Below are 11,724 nucleotides of genomic sequence, written 5' to 3' on the forward strand. Positions count from 1 at the left end.
CACCTCGTATTGACTCTTTGGCAACGTGTTCTCTTCAGGAAGCAATTTTTTCAGTAACACTAGCAATTCAGTAAAGCTCTTGTCACTCCACTCAAATTGTGCCTTCAAGTTGACCAAAGCTAACACCGCAGACAACCTTGTGAATGTTGTGCGCCCAGAATACAAAGGAATCTTTGAATCATTCTCTATTTTGTCATACAAAGGACCATGTGCTTGCCGAAAACCATCCTGCTCTAGGTCGCAAATCATTTCTTCTATACGACAACCCGTATCTACATCGCTGCCTCAGTGTGAGAGATTGTTGGATTGTCTGGCAATTCCCCATGCCATATCCACTTTGTGTAATTTGGAATCATCCCGTGACATATTAGATGTGATCTTATTTCATTTAGCGACTGGTGTATACCATTTGCACATTTCACACATGGACAAAAATCTTTGCCGCGCATGGAGGGGGCATGCATTTCGATAAATTGAAGAAACTATTCCACCCCAATCCCATACTCATCAATGATGCGTGATGCTCTCATCCAACTTCGATCCATGTTTTTTGTTTGCTGCACCACTTTATGAAGTTATGTAACATGCATGTATACCTCACTTTTGTAAGTAAAGATGTGGCCCTATCCCATTCAGGAAGTATTTTTTTTTATAGTAGATACAATAGTACAAGTTAATTTTCTTTTCTAAATTTTTCAAAATTTCGGCAACATTTCGCCTAAGTCTCCAAGTACACGAGATGAAAGTGGTGATGTATTGTTATCCACCACATTCAAGTATGCACTCAGAGAACAAAGGGAAATGAAGTATACCGGAATGTTGACAAATTTAAGAAAACAAAATTAACATATACGTAATAATCTACTATAAAAAATTATTCTTCCCAAATTGTCCAAACGGACAATTCAAGATTCAATACACCGATTAATACAAACTATCTGTATTAATCGATGCATAGAATCTCAAACAGGAAACTAAGGTTCACTCACAATGCTCATAATTTAGTTATATAATACATCACGACATATATAAAGAAGCATTCAATTATCATTGTTGTGAGTCAAAGATATACATACCTCAAAAATATGGTAAATAACAAGTACGACTGGGATCACAATAATGGCAAAGCAAACACAACAGTGTAGATTCAACGCCTCAGTAGGTGGGACAAGAAAGAAGCTACTACCTACAAACAAAAACAAACAGGAATAAGATACTATTAAAAGAAAGAGGAATAAGATTCAACGCCTCAGTAGGTGTTGAAGGTGACAGCATGACTTGTCGTTTACATCTGACCCGTACATACGTAGACAAGGTGTTTCACTTAAAAAAATTCAGGATTAAGATACTATTAAAAGAAAGAGGAATAACTACTGAACCACTTTGTGAACATCAATTTTTAATTAATTTGTTACTTTCCTTTCAAGATCATGTGGTTGTCAATGGTTTGTGGAAGGTGGTAGGGACCGAGAATGTACTGTGGCTGGAAGCAGCGGAGGTGTTTTTGTTGATAGCATCTTCGAGTCGTCATGACATTGAAGATGACATTAAATTTAATGAGAGAGAAGGAGTAGGGAGAAACCCAGAAAGACATTGAAAAAGAAAAAAGAAAAAAAAAAAAAAGAAAAATCCCTAAATCAAAAACTTTCCTTCATAACTGATCTTTCTTAAAGCTTCACATTAAATTTCCAAGATGGAAGTTTGGGAACAAGGGAATGCACATGAACAAGTTTGGGAAGTCGTGTAGAAGCTGTAATTTTGGATGTAATTAAACTTTCCTGCAATTATTTCCCATCCTCGTACTCGTAGTGGACCACTATGACCAAATTATTCATCCCAAGTTAAAGATAGACTTCTTTTCTTCCAGCATCAAGTGGAAATCCCAAGTATTTCTCTCCTCCTATACCTTCCCTCACACCAAGAGTAGACGTAATCAAAGTTCTTAAACTAACCTCCACATTTATACTATAAGTAACTTCAATTCTCACTTATGCAAATGTAGCATTTGGCCATATACTGTAGCATACTCATCCATAATTCTTATTATTGCTTTTGCTTCTCTTTCCTATGCTTTAAAGAAAAGAAAGCTATTATTTGCAAAGGTAAATGAGACATAGTAGGAGCTTCCTTGCAAATCTTCACTCCATGGTATAACACGCAGGTTTTAAGTACTAATAATATATGTTGTTCAAGGTGTTGTTTGCCCCAAAAAAAAGTTTCCTAAAAAAATTACAATTCCTCCCTACACCCTAGAAATCAAAATTGGCCTCTATCTTAAGGGGATATATTGGATTGAGATTTTAAAAGACTTTTATAGCATAAAAATTGGATTGTGAATATTGGATTCAAACACATAATGTAGCAAGTATATACAACAGAATAATGAGGCGTCTAAGATAGATATCTTTTTTAGAAGATACAACACACATATATTAACTGATGATGTGCATCGAGTGGTAGTTTTTTTAGAAGATATATATATTTTCCTTTGTCATCATGTAGATTATTTATTAATTTTATTAGTAATTAATATTTATTAAAAAATTTGATTGATAATCTTTAATGAAATCTTCAGTTATTTCTTTTCATTCATAAAATTTGAACACCAAAACTTTAAAGTTAGTGGGCTGTGTAGGTTGGTGGGTTCAACTTTTCAACCTAACCAAACCCATTTGAGCTTGTTACATAGGTTGACATGTTGGGGTTAAACATATTTTAACATATCTAAGTAGAATAATTTTATATCATTTGATCAATATATTTATTGATCATAGGTTAATTAAATGAAAAATTGAAAAATTAATTTTTAAACACAAAATTATTTACGTGTGTCTTTTAAACATGATTATTGAATCAGTATATGAAATTTTTAATATATGTTTACTATATTATTTTTACTGATAGGTATATTTTTATTCTATCCATTTACACTACACTATCAAATTTTATTTTTACTGAATTGAATATATGTTCACGGTAGATTCATCTCACGACAAGATCTAATAGACTGGAGAGCTCAATTGGAGTATGACTTCTTCTCTGGGGTAGTTGACCAGGTAAGTTGTTTTCAAATGTTAGGCATTTGGATGGTTTCAAAATTCATGATGAAAAACTTCACCTTTCTTTCAACTCTTAATAACTGACTTTTTTACAGTCTAGATATCAATTAAAAAAGCAGGTTATATGGATGTGAAGGAGATCACTTCTTCAGCAGTTTATGTGGACATGTTGGTAGGGGATAAGAGTATACTTAGAAAAGTTTTTGGTATCTCCTCTTAGGCTTCTTCTCAATGCATTGATGTTTATTTTGTTTAGTCAAACGTGTCAAATTTTTTTACATGTTTCTACCTGCAATTTCTTGTTTTCATGGATTGTACAACTTAGATCATTTGAGACATGATAAATAAGAAATATTTTATTTCATAAGAAGTTATTGTAAATTCACATTCCAGTTTGGGTTATTATAGTATTTGGTCTAGTTATGGAGCAAATGAACAATACTAAGTGTAGGTTTTTTGTGTCAAAATGTGGAAGAAAGTGTAACAATAGAAGCAAAATAAATGAGAAACAAAATTAGACTCAGAATTTTCAGTTCCCATATTATGCTTATACCATGATCAATAGGCTGACTTAATGAATGAATATTGAGGCTTTTTATATATTTTATTTAAGATTAGATTATCGCTATGTATCTATGAATGCCATGATGAAGAATGTTCATATGAGGAATCTATTCATTTTATTGCAAACTTATTGTTACAGGATAGAACAAGCAATGTCAGCCAAATGGTGATAAAGCACAAAAGTAAAAAACCAGTTTTTGTAACATGGCATGGCACTTATTGCTTTCAACTAGACAGAGGAATGAGAAACCATTCATGTTTTTCTTCCAAATAAGATTGCATTCGAAGCCTAGCCAAGGCACCTTTTTCATATAGGCAATTCTCACATATCCCAATTCCATGAACACTAAAATTCAGAAAAGTGTATGGTTAATATCAGTTCACTTTACTCTATTATGAATCAATGTAATCTATTTTTATAATCTTTGATGGCATTCAATTAGGTGTTTAGCCAATTATGTGGACATTCTCTTCTTTTGGAATTGATAAATTCTCTGCCAGTTACCCTCTGTCACCTCCACTAGAAGGTTATTATCATTTATTTTTGTCCCTTTTCTTTTGGAAGTTTTTAAGCAGAACCTATAGTGTGTTCCTTTTTCATAAATTCTTATTACCCTCTGGCAAAAGTATTCTTCATCTTTAAAACAAAATGAAAAAGCAACTTTAAGCTTTTTATTGGTTAAGGAGTGATAAGTCAAAACCTAATGCTTTAACTTAATAACTTATACCCATCGCATATATATTTTCTCTCTATACTATAGTCTATACTCTATATACTCTACACTAATAGAATAAAAAACTACACCAAACACCAAATTAAGAAAGGATTTGGAAATGTTTCGAGGAGTGAAGCAAGAAGAGAACATACCAGTTGCTATATTATTGGTGTTACTGATTGAATCTTAGGAAGCAGAAAAAGCTTTACAATTGAAAAGGCTGCATAGTTTAAAAGTAGTTGTAGTGTGTAAAAATTAAAGAAAGCAAATGAAACAAAATCAGTAACTGAACTGAAGCTAGAGAGATGCAGTTGCCTAGCACCAACGTACATGAACATGTGAAGCTGAAAATTGAGTGCTTTAGTAGTAGTGTTATGCAAGTAATCCTCAGAGAGAGAGAGAGAAAGAGAGAATAGGGTGTGTCTGTAACTTATGCTTCGGTTAAAAACAGCCAGGGAGACACCAACTAAAGAAAAATGTGTACCACAATGTCTCATAACCAAGTGTTACGGGGTACAGCAGGGAGACAGAAGGAGTGGTTCGTTGGGGTTAGTCAACATGGTAATGTATCAAAAACATGCCATGATAAATTCATTGAATAGTAAATAGAATGGAATAGAAGAGGGGGAAAAAAGACATGGGGAAAAAATGAAAAAAAAAAACAAAATAGGAGGAAGCAGTGTCTTTTCCTTCTTCACCCAACAGCTTAAAAATTGGTGCTCTATGATTGAATTACTAAAAGCATGAAGTGCAAGTGGGCTATGAATTTGAAGTGCTCCTATACTAATTGAAAATAAGCTTGTGTGGGGCCATCACCACAAATATTATTCCTTAACAAACAAGACACAGTAATCACTCACATCCATATCCTTCTTGGTGATATATATATATATATATATATACTTTTCTGTGTTAATATGTAAAATTGCATTCTATTCGTGTATTATTTGGTTGAGCTAGTAAAATGTTGCAATGGTTGGAGCTAGGGTTTGCAATTAGTTACCCTTTGGCTGTGGCATTGGACAGAATGCAGGATAAGTGCCTTCAGAGGTATACCATGCATTCATTGGGTTTGATGATAGGATCAAAGCTTCTATGGCAAAGCTTGGTGTCCCTTTCATTTGTGACATTGGCTTTCACTAGGTTAATTACTCTATACCCTGCATTCATTGGGTCTGAAATACCAAAAATACCAACTCAATGTTTAGCAGTGCCTTCTTTATGTCATCAAATACCAATGGAAGGAATGAAAGAGGCTTAAAACTACATCACTTTTAATTGATTCAATGTTTTCCAAGGTTATGACAATTAACTAACCTACACTTATATATAATGAGAGGTTATCTTATAATGTGTATTTAATATAAGCTTCTGGAACAGTATATGGAAATTGGATATGTCAAAATCTCCGACTTAAGGGCAACAAAGAAAAAGGAAATATATTAACTGGCAGTAAATACAGGCCTAGTGCAAAATGAGCTGCTGTAATTACTTATACCTATTTTCTAAGTGATTTCTGAAGTCTAAACAAACACTTTTGAGATGGCTTTTTTCAATTTATTCTAAAACATCTTACTCCATAATTTAATAACACATAAAACAGGTCTCGTAAGCTATATTTTTGCTTCCTGATAAGTGATAAGCTATATTTAATACCCACAACAAGCTCAAAATAAATAAATACTAAAAACGAGGCTATCCAAAGAAGAACTTGACAATTTTGGAAGAGTTAAATTCATGTAAAATATTTCTTGGACTGACTGTCTTTTTCTTCATTGTTGGGAGCGAAGTTTCTTCTCTACATATGGTCAAACAACAAACATAAGTAAATTTATGTGTCTTTCAATGACCTTGCATTTTGGCTTTCAATTGGTTTATTTCTTCTCTAAACACCACAACAAGTGGGAGAAGGAGAAAGAAAAAAAACCACAACCCCATCGGCTATGTATTCAGACCTTGTAAACCAGAAGTTGTTTTGCATGATGATAAGAACCATGAGAAACTCGACAAGGACTAGTGAGATATATAGAAGGTGGTAGAAAACTTTGTTCTCATTTGGGTGGTGAACTGTGTTAAATAATACAAGTTATTGTTTGAAGGAAAAGAAAGGAAATAGCGGCAGCAAGCCTCGTAATGAGTAAAATAAGAGCCTAAGGGTTGTCATCAGTGTAGAAGGCATGGTAGAGTTGTGCAATGATGGCACCACTTAGACCAATGTACGTAACCTTTGAGCAGGCACCACTTACACCAACATAACCTTTGTGATTGCCATTAATTTAACGCCCATCCCAAATTACATTCAATTATTTTAATTCAATAATACTAGATTTAAAAACACATAAAAGACTAACATAATACTTATTTAATAATTTTTCTTCAAATTACCCAAGACCAACAAGACACAAGGAGGCAAAGGAAGAAAACATTGGATGTTAGATCCTTCATGCTAAAAAAAACAGAGAAACATACTTTACATTTTCAAAGTCAATTTCAAAGTTTAAAATTATCAATCTAGAGATAAATCTAAGACATGGAGGCAACCTTGTAATGCCAACACTGATAGTGCGACATTTAAGCTAAACACAGTCCAGATGAATACAAAAACTTTTAGTGTATTTTGTCATAAAAAAATCTCTTCCCAACACAACTACAGAGTACCTGCTACCAAGCTAATGCTACTATATATACATGTTTCATTATAAGTGATCGACATTAAACGAGAAACCATTTGCAAGAGGAACCCCAACTGTGCTACTTGAATAAGGTCTTCAAACTTCATTATCGAGAGTAGCTACTAACAACCTAATGGTATAATATATACATTTTCATGTTCAATCCAAGTTCAGCATAAATATATATAGAAGCACAGGCAATTAAAATGCTAACAATCAAACTCCAAACCTTTATGATTTTAAGTTATTTTTCTTCAATTACTTTACGCATACAGTTAAACATGACTTTCTGAGGGCAACTCAACATAAATTTCCACAAAAAATTATAACATTCCAAGAACAGTAAACCCTTAATACTAACTTCTTGAAAACGAAACAACAAAACAAAAACATGGACATGCAAGCTTACCTTGAAGAACAGTATGTTGCACGACGCGTCAACAGTCAAAAGGGCACGATGACCCAAGGTTGCGGTGGTGCCGCGAACAACACGCGACGCAGAGGTAGTGGAGCCGCGACAATGTACCCTTCCTTTTGCGGAGTTGACGGTGGTGCGACGGAGAGTGACCTCAACAGGAGACGCCGACTGATAGCACAATAATTTTCAGACACTGAGGACGATGAGTGTTCAATTAGTGCGCAAGGGGGACATATATATATGAAACCATGTTAACGACGCTATATTTCTAAACCCGTCTTTGACAGTCAATATTTCTACAACAGTGTTTATAAATACACCATCTTTGATAAGGTCCGACATAACCAACAAAGACGGTGCTGCGAAAAAACATCGTTGTAGATGTCAAGCTCCGTGCACATGCCCCGTTAAAATTACATATATTTACCAAAATGTCACCGGTTACCTTACTACAACGGGTTTCATACGACCAACCTCGATTGTGTGTCATAAAAAGCATTCTTTTTAGTAGTGGTTCAAAACCGATGTAGAAAGTGTCTTAAAAACAACATCGGTTGGTTCAAAACCGATGTAGAAAGTGCGCTTTAAAGATACTTTCTACATCGGTTCTAAAAAACCCGATGTAAAAAGCAGTTTAGAATACATAATTCAACATCGGGTTTTTTTCGTGTATCTTACAACATCGATTTTAATCAAAATCGATGTTGTTTTTGTAGTTTTTGCTTTTTTTTGTATATTTCTTATTATACGATATCGATTTTCTTAAATAATCGATGTCGTGTTGTAGTGTATGTTAACATTGGTTTTCAAAAAATCGATGTTAACATTGATAATGTTAACGTCGGTGGTTTCAACATCGATTAAAAACCGATGTTGAAAGTAAAAAACAACCGATGTTAAAAATTTATTTTTTAGTAATGTACATTAATTTATTTATTCCTTAAAAAAATTATGTCTGTTATATTTTATATAAATTTATAAAATCCTGTGTGGATATAGTAAATTGGATTTAAAAAAGTAAAATCGAAAAAAATCATTTAGAATTTAAAAAAAAATCATTTAGAATTTAAGTTTGGAGTCTCCCATTAAAAACGAGAGTGTGAAAAAAAGTAAAAAGAAAAGTGTCAATTAATTTGGAACTGGAAGGCTCCAATTCATATTGTAAATAATAATGAGTGATAATTATCTTAATAATTTGGAGAAAGAAATAGTTGGATATATAACATATAAGACAAATAAATAACTTTTTTCCTTTTTCAATTAATAAAAAATGAATTCTTTCATTTTTTTATATATAAAGGAACGTATTAATAAAATATATACATAAAATAATAAAGGAGTGACATTTTTCTTGTCTTTCTTGTAACCCCACCATTCTCACCACAAGGCCATGTCCACCCTAAAATTCAAGAAATTAAATGTTTCCCTTCATTGATCCTAAATTTCATACCTTCGATTTTGCCATGTGTATGACATTCAAAGTTTGAACACAATCAACAAACAATAATCTTCACACGTTTCACACCTTCAATTGACACACTTTATTCCTATACATCATTTCCTAATAATAATAAAAAAGTAAAATCTTTAATTTGATTCTTTCCATATATATTTCAATCCCTATTGTCATTTTCCTTTTAGCTTCAGTTTCTACTACCTCTCCGGTCTCCAACCCCTAATTTCCTCCCAAACTTCGTGTCTCACACCATCACACGCTTTCCCTCTCTCTTCTACTCTATATAAACACACTCACACACCACTCTTCCACATCTCACTTTCCAATTTCCCTCATGGAGTTTCAAAAACCTCTATGGCTATTCTTGCTTCTCCTCACTCTCCTCTCAAGCTCCCAAGCCAACAAATTCAACGTTGGTGGAAGCAAAGGGTGGGTTCCAAACCCTTCCGAGAGTTACAACAATTGGGCTGGAAGAAACCGATTCCAAATCAATGACACAATAGGTAACTTATAATTATTATTATTATTAGAACTACCACACCACTAGTATTCACATACCCACAAAGGACTTTAGAGTTTCCTTAATACAAAAAAAGAAATTTTTATTGAGTTATAACGTTTTATAATTCATGTGTGTCTTTTTCTGCATGCTAGTTTTCAAGTACAATAAGGGTTCGGATTCGGTGTTGGAAGTGAAGAAGGAAGATTACGACAAGTGCAACAAGACCAACCCAATCAAAAAGTTTGAAAACGGTGACACTGAATTCAAGTTTGATCGATCAGGACCATTCTACTTCATTAGTGGAAAAGATGGGAACTGTGAAAAGGGTCAAAAATTAATCGTTGTTGTTTTGACCCCAAGAACACCACCAACACCAAAAACACCACCGTTTCCAAAAACTTCACCTTCACCTTCACCTTCACAATCTCCAAAGGCAAACCCACCAACCGTATCGCCGCCGTTACCGTCACCGTCACCATCGGTTCATTCAAAATCCCTATCTCCGGCGAGTTCTCCTGTGCCGGCCGTCGGTACTCCGGCAATATCTCCGGCGATTTCTATTCCGACACTGGCACCGGAGACGGGGACTCCACCGCCGTCTCTTGGGCCTTCATCATCTTCACCACCGTCTCCGGGTCCTTCATCTTCTTCACCGCCGTCTCCGGGTCCTTCATCATCTTCACCGCCGCCGGCGGGGCCAACTTCACCGCCGTCGTTAGCACCGTCGTCTAATTCAACTGCGCCGTCACCGAAGAACAGTGGATTTTCTGTGGCTCCTTCAAGCGTTTTGATGTATTGTGTTACAATTGTTGCTGGTGCTGCGTTGTTGCGTTATTGAACAAACATTTTGGGTTGAAATTGAGACATACTTTAGTGACATGCTTCGTGCTAGAACGTTCTTGTTGGGACACATGTGGTGATCATTTAGGATTTGATCGTTGTTGTTTTTAATTTTTACTTCGATTTGCATATGAATTATTTGTTAATAGCATGATTTTGTAATCGTGAGGATTTCGTTGGAATTTTACTCTCAGATGCGATTTTAATGTGGCTCGATTATGTGAATTTAGTTTTTGGTATCATTTTTGTTCTACGTGTTTGTGCAAGTTCTTAGTTGTCATCTCAGAATTTTAAATATTGGAATAAGCATTAATTCCATGTTTGAAATATTCATTCAATGTAATTTATTTTCTATAAAGTAACCGTAGTTAAAAGAATTAAATACTTCACATTTATCTAGATTTAAAAGCCATTTTTTCATTGGAATTAAGTTTAATAAGTATCTTTTTCTAGAATCAATTTAAATATTTACTTTAGATATTATTGGTGTGTTTGTACCCATTGATTAAGTAATATGGAAAGTGGTGATTTGGCTGTTGAAAAAACAAGTAATATGGAAAGTGGTCAACTTCTATTCCATCCTAATTTTGATTAGAAGTAAAAAAAAAAAAAAAAAAAGACAGGAAGATAAGTAAAAAATATATACAGAATTTTACATTTTCTAAGCGGATACGATGTTTCAATATTTTGTTGCCATACTAGCCGAAACAAAACAACACCAATAAAATACTAGCGGAAATAAAAACTGCCAAATTATTGAACGAAAAAAAAAAAACTGTTAAATTATTGTTCTGATTTTTATATTATCTTATTCAACTCGTTTCAAAATTTATTTATCACCTATTAAATATTAAATAAGTATTTGATTGCGTTATGTCATTAACGTTTTTAATTTTATTTAGTCAAAAAACAAAGAATAATAACTAATTTTTTTCATATAGTTTTATGACTTTTGGAAATAACAGAAGATTTATGACTTTTTAAATGCTTTAAAGAGTCAAATGTGTTGAAACTTGATTAAAAATAAATATGAAAATACCAATAATAACAATAAATGATGATATTTAAAAATTAAAATCGTTAATTTTTTTTCTATATAATTTTACGTGTTTCAGAAATAAATAAATGAATTGTATCGAAAAAAAGAAATAAACAATTTTTTATAACTTTTAAAATATTTTAAACAGGTCAAAATTTGACCCCTCTTAATAAATTTGAGCGGTTATCTACTTATCTTATCAAGTATCAATGCATTTGGATTCATAAACATTGCATGATATATTTTTTTACATGCATGATATTTTTTTTAATTCATATAAACATATATTGCAGCATTGCAATAATAACGAATTTTATGATATAATGTTTATAAGCACTTTCTTTTAAAAATTAAAACTACTATTTTTAACTTCCGATAAAAATAGTGAAATATTTTATTAGTTTTATTTAATTATTGCAATATTTTAAAACATCATTTTTATTATAAATTACTATTTT

The 11,724-nt window shown here is 33.0% G+C and overlaps 1 protein-coding gene across 1 annotated transcript; it reads left to right on the plus strand.

Annotated features, from left to right (window-relative positions):
• Positions 1–9,015: 9,015 nt before the first annotated feature.
• On the plus strand, positions 9,016–10,610 carry LOC100795901 (early nodulin-like protein 2-like). The gene is made up of 2 exons (NM_001254689.3): positions 9,016–9,388; positions 9,540–10,610. Exons 1-2 carry the CDS (start codon positions 9,220–9,222, stop codon positions 10,223–10,225), a joined length of 855 nt encoding a protein of 284 aa, NP_001241618.1. The 5' UTR covers positions 9,016–9,219; the 3' UTR covers positions 10,226–10,610.
• The last annotated feature ends 1,114 nt before the right edge of the window (positions 10,611–11,724 follow it).

This window comes from Glycine max, chromosome 6 (assembly GCF_000004515.6).
Source record: "Glycine max cultivar Williams 82 chromosome 6, Glycine_max_v4.0, whole genome shotgun sequence".
NCBI lineage: Eukaryota > Viridiplantae > Streptophyta > Magnoliopsida > Fabales > Fabaceae > Glycine > Glycine max.